At 43.9% G+C, this 19,006-nt stretch overlaps 1 protein-coding gene across 1 annotated transcript in view; it reads left to right on the top strand.

The window, feature by feature from the left end:
* The window catches only part of LOC128513823 (uncharacterized), a 179,549-nt gene that overhangs the window by 4,732 nt on the left and 155,811 nt on the right, over positions 1-19,006 (top strand). Inside the window, exons 5-9 of the mRNA XM_053487372.1 lie at positions 288-342; positions 1,389-1,520; positions 2,071-2,162; positions 14,262-14,316; positions 17,940-18,038. Of these exons, the coding sequence (XP_053343347.1) occupies positions 288-342; positions 1,389-1,520; positions 2,071-2,162; positions 14,262-14,316; positions 17,940-18,038 (433 nt within the window). The remainder of the gene's footprint in view (positions 1-287; positions 343-1,388; positions 1,521-2,070; positions 2,163-14,261; positions 14,317-17,939; positions 18,039-19,006) is intronic.

Genomic DNA, 19,006 nt, shown 5'->3' with positions numbered 1-19,006 from the left:
AGGTTTCAGTCACAGACTAATGTGAGGTCAGTTTGAATGACTGTGTAAAGCATATGTATATGAAAGCTTGGTGTCTCCATGGAGGCAAAATGGTTTATTGTATTCATCACTCAGGACAAAAACATTGGACACTGATCAATGTCAGTCTCTGCTCTCAATCTGAGGATCTTATGAGATCAGTGTTTGTTAGTTTTGCTTAGATGGAGATTTCTGTTCTATTTACTGATTCATCGTCCACTGTCTGGTCTGATACCAAACTTAATGTGTTGTTTTTCTGATTCTATTAGGAAGAAGGATGACGTTCCATATGACAACATTGTAAAAGTTAGAGAGCAAACAAAGGTATGGTGTGGTATGTGGGTAAGATATGACATGCAGTAGACTCTACCTTATTAAAGTATAATAACCAAACCCTGTTACAGTTTTACCATATTTATTACCAGGGCTCGATTTGAGGGGGGATGCGTTCCCTCTGTTTAAAAAATTACAAAAACCATCCAATCTATAAAACCACCATCCCTCTTACCATCCCCTTTAGATTAATAATGCAGTGCATGATTAACAACACTGTGTAAAATTTGTCATGAAAAACTCCTTACATATGATCATCTTCAAACTATTAACACGATTAGCCAATCAGATTTTAATATTGTAGCGCTGTTCATATTTTTGCAACGGCCAAGAGAAAAGTTCAAACAGAGCTTTTGACATATTTAAAAAAGAAGAGAACTGAAGGTATGATACGCACAAATCCTCTCCGTGGTGACGCAATGAAAACCAAGGATTCAGTTTAACACGGAAGTTTTCAAAGCGCAAATGATTAAAAAATGACAAGTTCTTTCCCCAATTTGTGTAATTTCATTCTCAATTTAAAGAAGAGTTTTTTTTTTTATTGGACTTTGTGTCTTCACCTACATGCATGGGTGCAAAAGAGTAAAAAAAATATTTTTAAATGCCATAATAGTAATTGGATGATTTATGTGTGTGTGTGTGTGTGTGTGAGAGAGAGAGAGAGACTGGTGCATAGTCATACAAAACTACAGTACTATTAAAGTTAATTATTTCATTACTAATGTTAATGTAGATTTTTATTCTACTCTTATAATCCTCCCCAGATGAAAGCCATAGAAAGGATCAAATTATAGTTTTGACAAATGCATGTTTAAATGCCTGTGTTTTGTTTTGATGGCTCCAAGTTGATTTAATTAAACTTAACTTAAACTAATAACCCTAACTGTTCTAAAAGTTATAGTGCCCTCCCCCCGCCCTGCAAACACCATCCCCCTTGAATGTGTTATTTATTTTTACAATTCGACCTGTTTATTACCATTTTTTCCGTTTTTCCTAAAGCCAAAGCTGACGTTTTGCTGTTTCACAATCTCTGACAGCTTCATGAACCTGAACTCATCAGACATTCGATGCAACAGCAGGCAGAAGCGGCATATGCATCTGTGTTCAAAGTTAAGAAGAAGGATGACGCTCCAGACGACAACATTGTGAAAGCTGGAGAACAAACAGAGGTATGGTGTAGTATGTGGGTAAAGTATCTCATGCACTAGACACTAAAACAAAGCCAATGTTCTGCTGTTTCCCAATCTCTGACAGCTTCATGATCCAGAACTTACCAGATCTTAACACCAGATCATTCATTCAGAGTAACAACTGCTCAGAGAAGAAAAAAACCTATTAGTAGTCCTCTGACTTTATTACTTCAGAGTGGACTGTGCCATGAGTATTTCTCATGCTTCAGCATTTCTGATTCAATGTGATCGATAAACTGAGGTGAGGTGAATCAGGTGGATGTGAATAACAGGAACACTAACTTTAATTCTCAACTCAAACTTTTATGGTTTTAAGGTAAATTCCTAGTACTGACTTAATTTTTTTAATCAAATACAAAATGATGACAATGATGACAATAATAATAATAATAATAATAATAATACAATAATCAATTATGTAAAGCTAATACCTGTGTATTTATAGCTGTATAAGAAAAATCCTTGCTTGACTTCTCTACACACACTTGTTTATAGTTATTTATCTGAAAGGTAATTTGATTCACTGCAGGTAAAGCAGGCTCCTCATCCCAAAGAAGTGTCACAGCAGGAGGAAGTGGAATATGCATCTGTGTGTATGGAAGATAACAATCTTAACAAGGGGTAAGAACTAATGCTGCACGGAGTGGAAGAGTCAGGTTTACTGTTTGCTAGTTCCTTTATCTAGAAATCAGGGAGATTTTACTGACATACATTAAATATACTGATGATTTAGTACCGTGTCTGTTCACTTAGTAATATTATCTACAGTTATTCTACAGCGAGTCTCCATAAAGACTTTTTTAAGCAAAATGTATCTATGTTCACAAGCCCACCAAATTAACATTTCTTTGTAAACACACACATACACACACACAGACACACACACACACACACACACTGAAGGAATCATCTTAAAAGAATTAAGAGAACATTTGGCTAAAGAGTTTTAGTTTCTCCTATGTATGTATGTAAGTATGCCCTTATGAATGAAACCTTTTGCATGGGGTCTAATGTTTAAGAGTAGATGCTAACCGTTTTTCTAAACTGCTACTCATGCTACAACACAGTGCTGTCTGCCCTCTTCTGCATACTTGACCTTATAGTTAGACCATGATTGCAGAGTGTCACCTGGTTTAAAAGGTAAAAAAAGCAGACAGCGGCACTCAGCTCAGAGCGAAACGAAGGTTAAGACTGATAATCAGGGACTCAACTATCAGAAACATTAGTAGCAGGACAACAACTTCATGCTGCTTTCCTCAAGCAACCGTCTCTGATGTGAACAGTCAACTTTGGAACATTCTGACAAAGCACAAGACTGCAAATCGAATCATCATCTACGTGGAGGAAAAATGACATTCGGAAAGAGTGTCTAGAGAAGAAGGATTTCAGAAACACTTCAAAGACTTAAAATTCAGTCGTTCATCAGTGGACCACTCCCAGCAAGGGGAACTAACATGTTCTCTTGGCTGCTTGGGTTAAAAACATGGCTACAAAGAACCTGCAGTTCAAAAGGAGTCAACCTAATCGACAACTTCAATTTTTTCTGGGGTTAAGGACAACTGTTCGAACTGGATGGTCTCCACCCAAACAAGGTCGCTGCAAGGGTGATTAAGGAAAATATCTATTTCTCCCTCCATCATCCTTCAGCAGAGTGTGCCAATCCTCTCAACCTAAATGGCACATGTATGCCTGGACAAAGTATGTGTGTGTGAGTATAAGTATGAGCTTTTGAGTCATCATGTGGTTAAAGAATCCCACAAGCACATTGATAACACCACGCAGCCAAAACAACCACTGCTCATGGACATCCCGGCTCAGTCCTGTCCACAGAGCTCATCACAGACAGACTGGACATACTACAACAGCTTCAAGATAACTTTCTGGAAAACAGCCAGGGAATTCTGTACAATATACTACAGCCACTGGAAAGACTAGAGCCAGAGCCCATCTCACCAGACACATGCCTCATCTCCACTTCTCAGCTTCTCACAGAAAACGGAGGAACTGATGTATACTGGGACCAAACTCTCCCACTCTTTTGCTGCAAGCCCCCAGATGCCAACTAAAAAACAGCGGGCTCCACGACCACCAAGGCCTATGGCCCCAGCTTATGAGGGGTAGTTGATTACTGGAGTGAACTAGGCTTAAAACATGGTGGCAGCGGTAAATTACCACTAAGAAAAGTGAAAGACTGAGGTAAATTGCTACAGAAAAAAAGGGCAATTAAGAGAGACTGCAGATAACAAGACGAAGGTAAAAGTTTTCCAATATTTAATCAGGGAAACCGGGAGAGAACTGAGTAAGACGCTAGGCGCTGCCCGCCCAGCCAATGGTGAACTGTCGTTGGAATAGCTGTTAACCGCGTTCAGAAACCACTGCAATCTGGCACCGAACAAAACAGTAGAAAGGTACAATTTTTTTTCCAGAAATCAGAATTCAGGCGAAATGATTGACAAGTATATTACTGATTTGAAAGTGCTGGCAGACACGTGCAATTTTGGATCAGCAAAAGATTCACTGATTAGAGACAGGAATTCGGATAATAGCAAATGATATCCAAATGAAGGCAACAATGATGAGGCAGCTGAGAAAGATCATGACACAAAACTAAGACAACTTCTGGACCGTTGTAGAGACAGAAACATCAAACTAAACTTTACCAAACTCAAGCTAAGACAGAAAGAGGTGCCATACTTAGGACACAGACTGACGTCCGAAGGACTAAAGATTGACCCAGAGAAGGTGAGAGCAATTTTGGAGATGCCCAGGCCATCAGATGTGAAGGGACTACAGAGATTATTAGGCATGGTGAACTCTTTGTCCAAATTTTGCGCACACTTATCAGACAGATGTGATACATTGAGACAACTGACACACAAAGACGTGATTTGGGAGTGGACTGATGTACAGAAAGACCCATTCAACAAATTGAAACAAATGATTGTCTCAGCACCTGTTTTGAAGTACTACAATCCAGATGAATACCTGGTTCTTCAATGTGACCCCTCTAAGACAGGCCTGGGCGCAGCACTTTTGCAGGGAGGACAACCAGTCGCTTATAGCAGCAGAGCCCTAACAGCCACAGAAAATGGATATGCACAAATAGAAAAAGAATGCCTGGCAATTCTTTTTGGAATGGAGAAATTTCACCAGTACACCTATGGCAGGAAAGTGGAAGTACATTCAGACCACAACGCCTTAGAAACCATCATAAGAAAGCCATTGCTTAATGCACCCAAGAGATTACAGAGAATGCAACAGAGACTACAACGATATGACATTAATGTTGTCTATGTGCCAGGTCGACTGATGCACCTAGCAGATACTCTCAGCAGAGCGTACGAGTGTGCTGCAGACGGATCAGTGGAGACAGAAATTGAGACAATCAACATGTTGCAGTACCAGAGGGGATTCTACAAAAGATACAGAGAGAAACTGCTAAGGATGAGACATTTCAGATGTTGCAGCAAGTGATAGCTCAGGGATGGCCAGAGGAGAAAACTCAGCTAAAAGGAGAGGTAAGACAATTCTTTTCTATAAGATAAAGAGCTCAGTGAACAAGATGGACTGATTTTTAGAGGAAAGAGAGCTCTAATACCAGCAAAGCTGAGAACAGAGATCATGGAGAGAATTCATGTGTTACATCTAGGCATGAAAAGAGCAAGAGCAAGAGACTGTGTATATTGGCCTGGGATAAGTGCTGCTATTAGAGAACACATAGGGAAGTGTGCTGTTTGCAGAACTGTGGATGTGCGACAGCAGAAAGAGACAAAAAGCGCACATGACATTCCGATATTCCAAACAGCTCATGGGAAAAGCTAAGAGAGCAAAAGCGGATCCATACCTGGCTATACTAGAGCACAGGAACACTTCATCTCAGGGATTCAATGCCAGTCTTGCCCAAAGACCAAACATCAATACATCAAAACTTTGAGACTGGACTGACAAATCAACACAAGCGCAGACACTGACCTACACCACCAAACTATTGTACACAAATCTGTAAATGCTTCACTGTTTATCTCTTTCTTGCACAATATTCATTACTTTTTGCACTAATTCCTCAACTCTTGCTGCTGTTTACTACCTCAACATCATATTGTCGTTGTCGCACTGTCACATTGTTGTTGCTCGTTTGCACATTTGCACGTGCACTTTATGTTGTCTGTTGTCTGTAAAACCTGTAGATAGTCTTAGTTAGTTAGTTAGTTTTAGTTAGTTTTTGTTGTAATTTATGTAAGGACTATCTGTCTTGTCTCTGCTAGCCAGCTAACTAGACCTCTTAGTTAGCTTGTTTAGCTTCTCCGTTAATTTATGTTGTAAGTTTATGTTGCATGTAGCACCTTGGTCCTGGAGGAACGTTGTTTTGTTTCACTGTGTACTAACTGTATATGGTTGAAGTGACAATAAAGCCTACTTGAACTTGAACTTGAACTTGACTCATGAGCAGAAGAACTTAAACATTACTGCCGACACAGGACAGCCTCCTGCAGCCAGGTGTTGTGAACACAGAGCACGCTGTAGAAGACAACCAACACAAACAAGCCTACTACTACAACAGAGGAGCGAAAGATCTTAGTCCTCTGAAGGAGGGAGAACAAGTAAGAGTTCAGCTGGACACGAAGCGTAGGGCACACTGGACACCGGCAAATGTGGAAAGAATGACCAACAACTGATCATACACTGTCAAGTTGGAAAATGGAACTGTTGTATGGAGAAATTTTGCATACAGTGCATAAAAAAGGAAAGATGTTACAATATGTTATATATGGTCAGCAGGATGTGAGGATGTGACAGACCATATATGGTTGAATAGGAATTTGAGTGTGTGACATCATTGAGATGCACGAGTGAAGTAAACCTGTGTTTCTGAGATTCCTTGTTTAAAAGGGGTAGTTGATTACCGAAGTGAACTAAGCTTAAAACACAAACTAAGATTACTGTGGGAACAAAAAGTAATGCCATCAAGTTAGCATTTTTAAATATTTGCTCGCAAAAAATTTTTTTTATCAATTATTTGATCACCACAATTTTATGTTTTAATGGATTTTAAGTTTTTTGATGAAACTTGGTTAGACGATAGCTGCAGTGCAACAGTCCTAAATGAAACAGCCCCTCCTAACTTCACTTTCATGAGTTTCTGCAAAACTGTTCGGAGAGGCAGAGGTGTAGCTGCTTTATTTAAAGATGTCTATCAATGCAAGCAAGTGTCATTTGGTCAGTACTTGTCTTTTAAATATCTAGGGATTTCTCTGAAAGGTGCCCCACGACTTTATTAAAGAGTTTACAGAACTGCTATCAATGATTTCCTCAGAGGTTGACTGTTTTGCCATAGCAGGGAACTTTAATATTCATATTGATAATGTAGAAATCAATATTACAAAAGAAATGATAAGTGTTTTAAACACTTTTGACCTGATTCAGCATGTGCACGGGCCCACACATAATCGTGGACACACTCTAGACTTACTCATCAGTAAGGGTCTAAACATCTCATCCATTGTTATTAAGGACGTAGCACTATCTGATCACTTTTGTATTTTCTTTGATATATTGATCTCTGTTACCACTGAATCTAGATCTGTCTCTGTCAGAAAGAGATGCATTAATGAGAACACAAGTGCACTATTTATGAAGGCTATATCTTTAACACCAAGCATTTCTGTAGACTCTGTTGATCTTCTTCTTGATTCCTTTAACTTAAAAGTTAAGAATGTTATTGACGATATTGCTCCGGAAAAGTTCTGAAAGGCGGGGAGACAGAAATCACCATGGAGAAAATCAACAGCAGTTCAGAATATTCAATTCAATTCAATTCAATTTTATTTGTATAGCGCTTTTAGCAATTTTCATTGCCGCAAAGCAGCTTTACACAGTCAAAATAATTATTTAAGTTTGTATGAAATGTGAATTTGTATGAATCAAAATGGTCAGTTTGTCCCTGGTGAGCAAGCCGAGGGCGACAGTGGCAAGGAAAAACTCCCTGAGATGGTAATAGGAAGAAACCTTGAGAGGAACCAGACTCAACAGGGACCCCATCCTCATTTGAGTGAAACAGAAAGCAGTAAATGATCTGCATTTATACAGTGTGTAGGGTTGGAGGCAGTTCAGCTATAATAGCTGATGTTAATTGATGTTAATATGGAGTCCAGGTAGTTATTGAAGACCCAGGTAGACTTGTAAGAAGTTCCAGTCATGAACTATCAAACTGTCAAGTCCCCAGAGAAACAGTTGCCAACACCAGTCAAGGCCATATGAAAGACAATATGAAAAGACAATGTCGAAAAGCTGAACGTATGTGGCGAAAGAGGAAACCTAAAATTCACTATAGCATCTATAAAGACAGCCTTCGTGCTTTCAATGTGGAACTAGCCAAAGCTAGACAGACCTTCTTCTCAAATATTATAAACAGCAACATAAACAACACTCACACTCTTTTTGCTACTGTTAAGAGACTGACAAACCCACCACGTCAGATCCCCATTGAAATGCTCTCCAAATAAGTTTGCTTCCTTTTTCTCTGAGAAAATCTGTAATATTAGAAGGTCTATTAACACATCAAGTTGTGCAGAGATCAGAAAAACTCAAACACAACCTCAAAAAAGAAACTACTTGAAAGAAACAGTACAGCACCTCAAATCGTCAACCTGCGACCTGGACACACTTCACACATCTTTTCTCAAAAGTGTGTTAAACTGTTTGGAAACAGATCCATTAGAAGTGGTGAACACCACTTCTGAAATTAACAGTTGGATGTGCCAAAATTTACTTCAGTTAAACAAGGAGAAAACTGAGGTCATTGCATTTGGAAACAAAGATGAAGCTCTGGAGGTGAATGCATACCCTCACTGTAGGGGTCAGATAAAAAATAAAGTCAAGTCAAGAATCTTGGAGTGATTCTGGAGGCAGACCTTAGTTTCAGTAGCCATGTCAAAGCAGTAACTAAATCAGCATACTATCATCTCAAAAACATTGCAAGAATTAGATGTTTTGTTTTCAATCAAGCCTTGGAGAAAATTGTCCATGCCTTTATCACCAGCAGGGTGGATTATTGTAATGGTCTCCTCACCGGCCTTCCCAAGAAGACCATTAGACAGCTGCAGCTCATCCAGAACGCTGCTGCCAAGATTCTGACTAGAACCAGAAAATCTGAGCACATCACACCAGTCCTCAGTTTCTTACACTGCCTTCCTGTAACATTTAGAATATATTTTAAAGTAAATGTTTATAAATCACTTAATGGTCTAGGACCTAAATACATTGCAGATATGATCACTGAATATAATCCTAACAGACCGCTCAGATCGTTAGGATCGAGTCAGTTAGTAATACCAGGGGTTCACCCAAAACAAGGGGAGTCGCCTTTAGCCATTATGCTGCCCGCAGTTGGAACCAGCTTCCAGAAGAGATCAGATGTGCTAAAACATTAGTCACATTTAAATCTAGACTCAAAACTCATCTGTTTAGCTGTTTATTTATTAAATGAGCACTGTGTTATGTTCGAACCGACTGCATTATTTTATGTTTACCTAATATTTTAAACTGTTTTATTTTTATTTTAAATTTAATTTTAATTTGTTTTAATTAGTTTTCTATTTGGATTTTTAATTAAATTTCAATTAGTTTAAAAGTTTCATTGCAAACTGTTTTTATTTTTATATAAACTGTTTTTCAAGTTTTATTGCTATTATTTTTTTTTTCTTTTATGTAAAGCACTTTGAATTACCATTGTGTATGAAATTGTCACGATCTGGGTGTATTGGCAGGTGTTGAACGCCGTGGGCGGAAGGAGCAGGCATAGAGGCAGAGGGGTGGTGTAATCAAAAAAAGAGTCTTTTTAATAATCATTAAACAAAATATAAATAAAGATACAAACAAAGAAACAAACAAACTTAAACGATACTTAACTTTGTGCTGACAGGGGCTCTCTGGTAAGACACAGACAGGGCAAGACACATAACACGCCCTGCGGCGAGACACATAACACGCCCTGCGGCGAGACACATAACACGCCCTGCGGCGAGACACATAACACGCCCTGCGGCGAGACACATAACACGCCCTGCGGCGAGACACATAACACGCCCTGCGGCGAGACACATAACAGGCCCTGCGGCGAGACACATAACAGGCCCTGCGGCGAGACACATAACAGGCCCTGCGGCGAGACACATAACAGGCCCTGCGGCGAGACACATAACAGGGAGACAAACACAACAGGACATAAACGAGGTGTGGAGCTGAAACGAGACACTAGGGAGAACGGGAGACACAGGAGACACTAGAGACACAGGAGACACTAGAGACACAGGAGACACTAGAGACACAGGAGACACTAGAGACACAGGAGACACTAGAGACACTGGAGAGGACAGGAGAGGACAGGAGACACAGGAGAGGACAGGAGACACAGGAGAGGACAGGAGACACGTAACGACGAGACGAGAGACCAAGAGAGGGACAGGACAAGGGCTAAAGACATGGCAATCAGCTAGGCATGGCTTCTAGCTAAACATGGTTAAGCACTGCTTAACCATGGCAGTTAGCTACACATACACCTAGCTAAGCATGTCTTCAGCCCCAACATGCACTAAGCTATACTTACCTAATAGCTAAAACACACTAGGGAATAGGGGCTCAGAAACACAGACAAGGATACCCAGTGGCTAGGCGAGGCAGCCCTCCAAGACTAAGGGAGGCAGCACTCACAAGCTAGTCGTTACTCCCAAGCCAGGAGGGACAGCACTCTAAACCTAGGCACACTGGAACACTAGGGGTAGAGGAAACACAGGACAGCTAGAGACACAAAGGGGTTAAGGCTAGAAGCATGCTAGTTACTGTAACACAATATAGATCTTAGCTAAGCACGCTCCTAGCCCCACACACACCTAACTACTTACCTGCTCTAGCTAACCACAAGAACACAGGAGGACAGGACTGAATCAGCTCCACTAACACAGACACACAAAACATACACAGAGACATTGCCGGTAAGAGAGCCCAAGTCAACACAACTAAAATCAAAGTACAAACTAAACATAAAACTAAACAGAACAAAAGCCCACACATGTGACAGTGGTAATACCCAAAAATGCTCGACCCAGTTTCCCAGTCTAAACAGCTATTTATAGATTGGTTGATGGCTACCTCGGTTCAGGTGTGCACTGCATCACCTGACCGAGGTGCCTGCTGGGAAACTGAGTCGGCCAACAAAAACTACAAACTAAAAACAGTGACCTCTAGTGGAGGACCCTTACAGTACCCCCCCCCTTAAACCGCTCCTCCGGAGCGCTATTGGTGGTCCCAGGGCACTTCCCTGGTGTCCCTTCACCCGACCCCGACGGGCTAGCTCCCATAGTCAACTGTATGGCGGAGGCAGCACCGGATCGCTGTTGTAGGCCGGGCGGAGGGGGCAGCACTGTATTGCTCTGAAAAGTAGAGCCCCTGAAGACAGTGCTGTGTTGTCCCCCAATCCGGGCGGCCGATGCAGTACTGGCTTTTCCTCCGCCGTGCAGCGGTGGGTGCCCGACATCGAAGCCGGGTGCTGGACGCTGTGCTGGGGTGTCGCTCCGAAGGCGGTGAGCCTTGAATAAGGGCTACTGGACGAAGGTGGGGGCCTCCACATGAGGCCTGCTGGTGTTGCTGGGACCTCCTCGAGGCGCTCGGCGGCTGCTGCTGCTGGGACCTCCTCGAGGCGCTCGGCGGGTGCTGCAGCGGTGGCCTCCCCGTGAGGCGCGAAGCGGGTGCTGCAGCGGTGGCCTCCCCGTGAGGCGCGAAGCGGGTGCTGCAGCGGTGGCCTCCCCGTGAGGCGCGAAGCGGGTGCTGCAGCGGTGGCCTCCCCGTGAGGCGCGAAGCGGGTGCTGCAGCGGTGGCCTCCCCGTGAGGCGCGAAGCGGGTGCTGCAGCGGTGGCCTCCCCGTGAGGCGCGAAGCGGGTGCTGCAGCGGTGGCCTCCCCGTGAGGCGCGAAGCGGGTGCTGCAGCGGTGGCCTCCCCGTGAGGCGCGAAGCGGGTGCTGCAGCGGTGGCCTCCCCGTGAGGCGCGAAGCGGGTGCTGCAGCGGTGGCCTCCCCGTGAGGCGCGAAGCGGGTGCTGCAGCGGTGGCCTCCCCGTGAGGCGCGAAGCGGGTGCTGCAGCGGTGGCCTCCCCGTGAGGCGCGAAGCGTGCTGCAGCGGTGGCCTCCCCGTGAGGCGCGAAGCGTGCTGCAGCGGTGGCCCTTCCGTGAGGCGCGAAGCGTGCTGCAGCGGTGGCCTCCCCGTGAGGCGCGAAGCGTGCTGCAGCGGTGGCCTCCCCGTGAGGCGCGAAGCGTGCTGCAGCGGTGGCCTCCCCGTGAGGCGCGAAGCGTGCTGCAGCGGTGGCCTCCCCGTGAGGCGCGAAGCGTGCTGCAGCGGTGGCCTCCCCGTGAGGCGCGAAGCGTGCTGCAGCGGTGGCCTCCCCGTGAGGCGCGAAGCGTGCTGCAGCGGTGGCCTCCCCGTGAGGCGCGAAGCGTGCTGCAGCGGTGGCCTCCCCGTGAGGCTCGAAGCGTGCTGCAGCGGTGGCCTCCCCGTGAGGCTCGAAGCGTGCTGCAGCGGTGGCCTCCCCGTGAGGCTCGAAGCGTGCTGCAGCGGTGGCCTCCCCGTGAGGCTCGAAGCGTGCTGCAGCGGTGGCCTCCCCGTGAGGCTCGAAGCGTGCTGCAGCGGTGGCCTCCCCGTGAGGCTCGAAGCGTGCTGCAGCTGTGGCCTCCCCGTGAGGCCTGAAGGGTGCTGCAGCTGTGGCCTCCACGTGAGGCCTGAAGGGTGCTGCAGCTGTGGCCTCCACGTGAGGCCTGAAGGGTGCTGCAGCTGTGGCCTCCACGTGAGGCCTGAAGGGTGCTGCAGCTGTGGCCTCCACGTGAGGCCTGAAGGGTGCTGCAGCTGTGGCCTCCACGTGAGGCCTGAAGGGTGCTGCAGCTGTGGCCTCCACGTGAGGCTGCCGCTTTAGTCCCAGCCCCCTCTGCTATGCCTTGGTGGGTCGAGCATTCTGTCACGATCTGGGTGTATTGGCAGGTGTTGAACGCCGTGGGCGGAAGGAGCAGGCATAGAGGCAGAGGGGTGGTGTAATCAAAAAAAGAGTCTTTTTAATAATCATTAAACAAAATATAAATAAAGATACAAACAAAGAAACAAACAAACTTAAACGATACTTAACTTTGTGCTGACAGGGGCTCTCTGGTAAGACACAGACAGGGCAAGACACATAACACGCCCTGCGGCGAGACACATAACACGCCCTGCGGCGAGACACATAACACGCCCTGCGGCGAGACACATAACACGCCCTGCGGCGAGACACATAACACGCCCTGCGGCGAGACACATAACACGCCCTGCGGCGAGACACATAACACGCCCTGCGGCGAGACACATAACACGCCCTGCGGCGAGACACATAACACGCCCTGCGGCGAGACACATAACAGGCCCTGCGGCGAGACACATAACAGGGAGACAAACACAACAGGACATAAACGAGGTGTGGAGCTGAAACGAGACACTAGGGAGAACGGGAGACACAGGAGACACTAGAGACACAGGAGACACTAGAGACACAGGAGACACTAGAGACACAGGAGACACTAGAGACACTAGAGACACTGGAGAGGACAGGAGAGGACAGGAGACACAGGAGAGGACAGGAGACACAGGAGAGGACAGGAGACACGTAACGACGAGACGAGAGACCAAGAGAGGGACAGGACAAGGGCTAAAGACATGGCAATCAGCTAGGCATGGCTTCTAGCTAAACATGGTTAAGCACTGCTTAACCATGGCAGTTAGCTACACATACACCTAGCTAAGCATGTCTTCAGCCCCAACATGCACTAAGCTATACTTACCTAATAGCTAAAACACACTAGGGAATAGGGGCTCAGAAACACAGACAAGGATACCCAGTGGCTAGGCGAGGCAGCCCTCCAAGACTAAGGGAGGCAGCACTCACAAGCTAGTCGTTACTCCCAAGCCAGGAGGGACAGCACTCTAAACCTAGGCACACTGGAACACTAGGGGTAGAGGAAACACAGGACAGCTAGAGACACAAAGGGGTTAAGGCTAGAAGCATGCTAGTTACTGTAACACAATATAGATCTTAGCTAAGCACGCTCCTAGCCCCACACACACCTAACTACTTACCTGCTCTAGCTAACCACAAGAACACAGGAGGACAGGACTGAATCAGCTCCACTAACACAGACACACAAAACATACACAGAGACATTGCCGGTAAGAGAGCCCAAGTCAACACAACTAAAATCAAAGTACAAACTAAACATAAAACTAAACAGAACAAAAGCCCACACATGTGACAGTGGTAATACCCAAAAATGCTCGACCCAGTTTCCCAGTCTAAACAGCTATTTATAGATTGGTTGATGGCTACCTCGGTTCAGGTGTGCACTGCATCACCTGACCGAGGTGCCTGCTGGGAAACTGAGTCGGCCAACAAAAACTACAAACTAAAAACAGTGACCTCTAGTGGAGGACCCTTACAGAAATGTGCTATACAAATAAACTTGCCTTGCCTTACATCATCCTATTTTACTTTAAGAGATTTGGGCTTTTTTGTCCAAGTAGTCAGATTGTCGCACCACTACAGCATATACACACTGCACTACAGTGTTTGTTAGGTTTCTGTTCTATTTAGTGATTCACTGTCCAGTGTCTGGTTTGATACCTAACTGAATGTGTTGTTTTTCTGATTCTATTAGGAAAAAGGATGATGCTCCATATGACACCATTGTAAAAGCTGCAGAGCAAACAAAGGTATGAAGTAGACAGTACCTTGTTAAAGTGTAATAACCAAACTCGTTCATAGTTTTACTATATTTATAACCATTTCTTATTTTCCGTAAAACCACAGCTGATGTTCTGCTGTTTCACAATCTATGACAGCTTCCTGAAACAGAACTCAAAAAACCTAACCATTATATAAAGACTATAGAACCGGACAAGAGTGTGCGGTGAAGACCAACTGGCTGCTGCACAAATATCACCAACACACATCCCTTTGAATAGTGCCCATGAGGTTGCCATAGCTCTGTTTCACACTCTGAGGCAATGTGACACACTTGCCACTATAAGCTAATGAAATAGCTTCCACTTTCAGTGGATAAACTGCTTTTTCGACAGCACCCTTTACTAGACAGTCAAAGCAGACAAACAAGTGATCACATAAGCGCATATTCATCGCACATGTTGTAGTACCGCGTACAGGGCACAAATGCTTACAAACAGCTTACTAAAATTGAGCAATGTGTGCAGGACATAAGAAATTGAATGCTAATTAACTTCCTTTTGCTAAATCCGGATAAGACAGAAGTTCTAGTCATAGGACCGCATACAGCTAGGAGTAAAATTTTGGATCACACCGTAACTTTAGATGGCCTTTCTGTTCCATCAAATGCAACAGTGAAAGACCTTGGTGTGATTATTGATTCCAGCCTTTCATTTGAAGCTCATGTAGGTAATATTACCAGGATAGCATTCTTTCACCTCAGAAATATTGCCAGGATAAGAAATTTATTGTCGCTAAACGATGCAGAAAAACTAGTTCATGCTTTTATCACCTCTAGGTTGGACTATTGTAATGCCTTACTGTCTGGTTGTTCAGCTAGATGCATAAATAAGCTTCAGCTAGTCCAGAATGCAGCAGCGAGAGTCCTCATCTTATCTTCACTGCATTGGCTCCCTGTGAAATTTTGCATTGATTTTAAAATACTACTCTTGACATATAAAGCATTAAATGGTCTCGCCCCGCAGTACCTGAGCGAACTGCTAGTGTCTTACGAACCGCCTACTTCGATCAAAGGATGCAGGCTGCTTGTCAGTACCGCGTATTATGAAAAATACAGCTGGGGGCAGAGCTTTTTCTTACAAAGCCCCAAAGTTATGGAATAGTCTTCCAAATAGTATTCGGGACTCAGACACAGTCTCAGTGTTTAAGTCCAGGCTAAAAACCTATTTATTTAGCAAAGCATTTTTATAAATAGATTATCCTTAGGTAAAGAAGCAGATCCGGGGGACTCATGGACGTAGAGTATTATGGTGAACTGGTATGTTTGGATGCTGTCTTCCTCACTCTCATTGATCACTCAGGTTTGCTGACGGTGAGGTGATTGTTTGCTTTACATCTCAGTTCGCCCTCATGTTTGTGTTTCCTTCTGGCTCTCCCTTTTAGTTATGCTGTCATAGTTAGTCCTGCCGGAGTCTCTGCTTGCACTCTACAGTCAATATACATTTACATTATACATTGTGTGACTGTGACCATACCTAACTGCCATCTCTCCTCTTCTTCTCTTCCCCCCCCTCTTTCTCTTTCCTCTCTCCTCCTGTCTCCCCCTTTCACTCTTTCTCTCTCTTTGTCGAGCTACACATGTCGTTCCCGAGCTGCCAGTGATCCAGACTCCCTCTGCCCTCCGGACCTGTCTGACCCGTCCTGGTGCCCCGCTTCTGGCTGAAGATCTCGTCACATGGATGCCCCGTGTGTCTCTCTGGGATGCGTCTGGTGTCTGGGAATGATTCTCTCTACCTAGAAAATGGTTCTGGCCTTGACTGGTGTTGGCAACTGTTTCTCTGAGGACTTGACAGTTCGATAGTTTAGGACTGGAACTTCTTACAAGTCTACCTGGGTCTTCAATAACTACCTGAACTCCATATTAACATCAATTAACATCAGCTATTATAGCTGAACTGCCTCCAACCCTACACACTGTATAAATGCAGATTATTTACTGCTTTCTGTTTCACCCAAATGAGGATGGGTTCCCTGTTGAGTCTGGTTCCTCTCAAGGTTTCTTCCTATTACCATCTCAGGGGTTTTTTCCTTGCCACTGTCGCCCTCGGCTTGCTCACCAGGGACAAACTGAACATTTTGATTCATACAAATTCACATTTCATACAAACTTAAATAATTCTTTAAGTTTGCGCTATACAAATAAAATTGAATTGATTTGAAAATGTTTAAATGACAATTTTCCTGCTCCTCAGAAGCAAAAGGAGGAGGGCAGGAGCTATAAAGTTGGAAGACCATAGAGTATAGCTATATATCGATAGAGACAACCTTAGGTACATAAGCCATGTTCAGCAGTAAAGAAAACCCTCAAACTATTAGCAGCAATCTGTGTACAAGATGGATCTACAGACAGAGCATGGAGATCACCCACTCATTTAGCAGATGCTAAAGCAAGAAGAAGTGGCATCTTATATGAAAGGATTTTCATATCTACAGACTCAATGGGTGTAGACACAGATGGCCTCAAATTTAGGCATGCCTTGCTGTCCTCAGGAACCTCCTCAAGCACTTACAATAAATCCCAAAATGGAACACTGGAGCTCACAAATATCACCCATAGACATCCCTTTGAACAGTGCCCATGAGGTTTGCAGATGTCATACTCCCCTTTAAAAATATACTGCCAACGGGTGAGCACTCAGTCATACTCAAAACCAGTATGATAGGTTGATATAGCCACTAAATATACTTATATTAGATAGTTATAATAGTAAAGAAGAAAATGCCTTTTTCTAACAGTTCCTGTAGAAAAGACAAAACCTCCACCATGGAGCACTGAACTTAAAGAACACTATGTTCTTGACATGATTGTTTAAAAGCTCGCCACTTGTAAGCATATAAACCACTAGTGGACGATCCCCAAGCACTTTGAATTGTCTCACTCACATTCAGAGGACGACCCTTAGCTGTTAAATTGGACCTTCTCAAGCAAACATAGCAGCCAAACATAGCGGCCATATAAATTCCATAGTTCGGGAGAAGGGTGAACCACCAGTAGAGGAAGTTTCCATGCTGCTAGAAGGCTGGATATCTCTGCCTACCCTGACTTTGCCAATAAAGGGGCCATCAGGATTAGAGACAGGCCCTGCTGGCGGCCCCTTTATAGGCAGAATCAATTTTACTGAAGAAAAGCTTCCAACAGAATTGGGATTGCTGCCAGGGTAGGCATCGTGTTCTGTTATAGAGAAGAAAAGTGGGCAGTGAATATTTTCTCTGGATGCAAAGAGATCAACTACTGCCCTGTTGAAACGCTTCCAGATCTGAGCCACCACCAATGGATGCAACCTCCATGCTCTCACAAGCAGGCCCCCCCCTGGAGCGACGGGCCAGCCCCAGATTTAGATGGCCAGGAATGTGAGTGACAGTTTCAGCAGGCGAAATGAATGAGTCCCTCAATGTTTGTTTATAAGTTCACAATCACCAGTGTTCATATAAATACTTCGTGAGTTTTAGAAATATTATTGTCTTGATCACAAAAACAAGTTGAAGGAAATGGTACCCATTTTACAACCATTTCAAAAAATCCTTGCTTGTTTTCTCTACACACACTTGGTTACATTTTTTTTCATCTGAAAGGTAATTTGATTAATTGCAGGTAAAGGAGGAAGTGGCATATGCGTCTGTGTTTAAAGTTATTAAGAAGAAGGATGACGCTCCAGAGGACAACATTGTAAAAGCTGGAGAGCAAACAGAGGTATGGTGTAGTATGTAGTTAAGGTATCTCATGCACTAGACACTAAACAAAGCTTATGTTCTGCTGTTTCCCAATCTCTGTCAGTTTCATGATGCAACTCATCAGATTCTAACACCAGTTAATTCATTCAAAGTAAAAACTGCTCAGAGAACCTCAGAAGATAAAACCTAAACATTAGTTGCTTAATTCAAACCACCTGCTGTGCACATTTCTATTTTAAAGTCCTATGTGTAGACTTTATTACTTCAGAGTGGAGTGTGCCATTAACATTTCTCATGCTTTAGCATTTCTGATTCCATGTGATCAATACACAGTGAGGTGAATCAGGTGGATGTGAATCACAGGAACACTAACTTTAATACTTTTATGGTTTTAAGGTCAATTCCTGGCAATGACTTTATTTTTTTATGATGATGATAATAATAATAATAATAATAATAATAACAATAATAATAATACAATAATCAATTATGTAAAGCTGATACCTGTGTATTTCTAGCTGCATAAAAAATCCTTGTTTGACTTCTGTGCTCAAACCTGGTCATAAATTTTTATCTAAAAGGTAATTTGATTTATAAAAAAGAACTTCAGGATACTCTCGGGGATGTTTTGTCTACCATTAAGTTTGACTTGCGAGCTGTGAAGACACAGCTGGCAATTAATAAAGCTGCTAATGGTGTTACCATGTCTGAGCTAAAAGGTACGGTCAGGGAGATGGAGCATGCACTTACTGTGTGCTCCGACGACATAGCCGAGATGAAAAATACTATCAAGTGCCTCACAGCTAACTGCCGTGGCTTCCTTGCTGAAGGAAGCATTTAATCTGGAGAAGGAGCCGCTTTTGGATCGTTCTCAGAGGACCCTCCAACCCACACCTAAGCCCGGCGCCCTTCCACGAGCCATTGTATGTAGGTTTCATTACCACACTGACTGTGTTGACATTTTACGACGCGCTAGAGAACGCCGAC

This window comes from Clarias gariepinus, chromosome 26, assembly GCF_024256425.1.
Source record: "Clarias gariepinus isolate MV-2021 ecotype Netherlands chromosome 26, CGAR_prim_01v2, whole genome shotgun sequence".
In the NCBI taxonomy this organism is placed as follows: Eukaryota; Metazoa; Chordata; class Actinopteri; order Siluriformes; family Clariidae; genus Clarias; species Clarias gariepinus.
The sequence above is the reverse complement of the archived record's forward strand: the minus strand, read 5'-3'. Positions and strand labels throughout refer to the sequence as shown.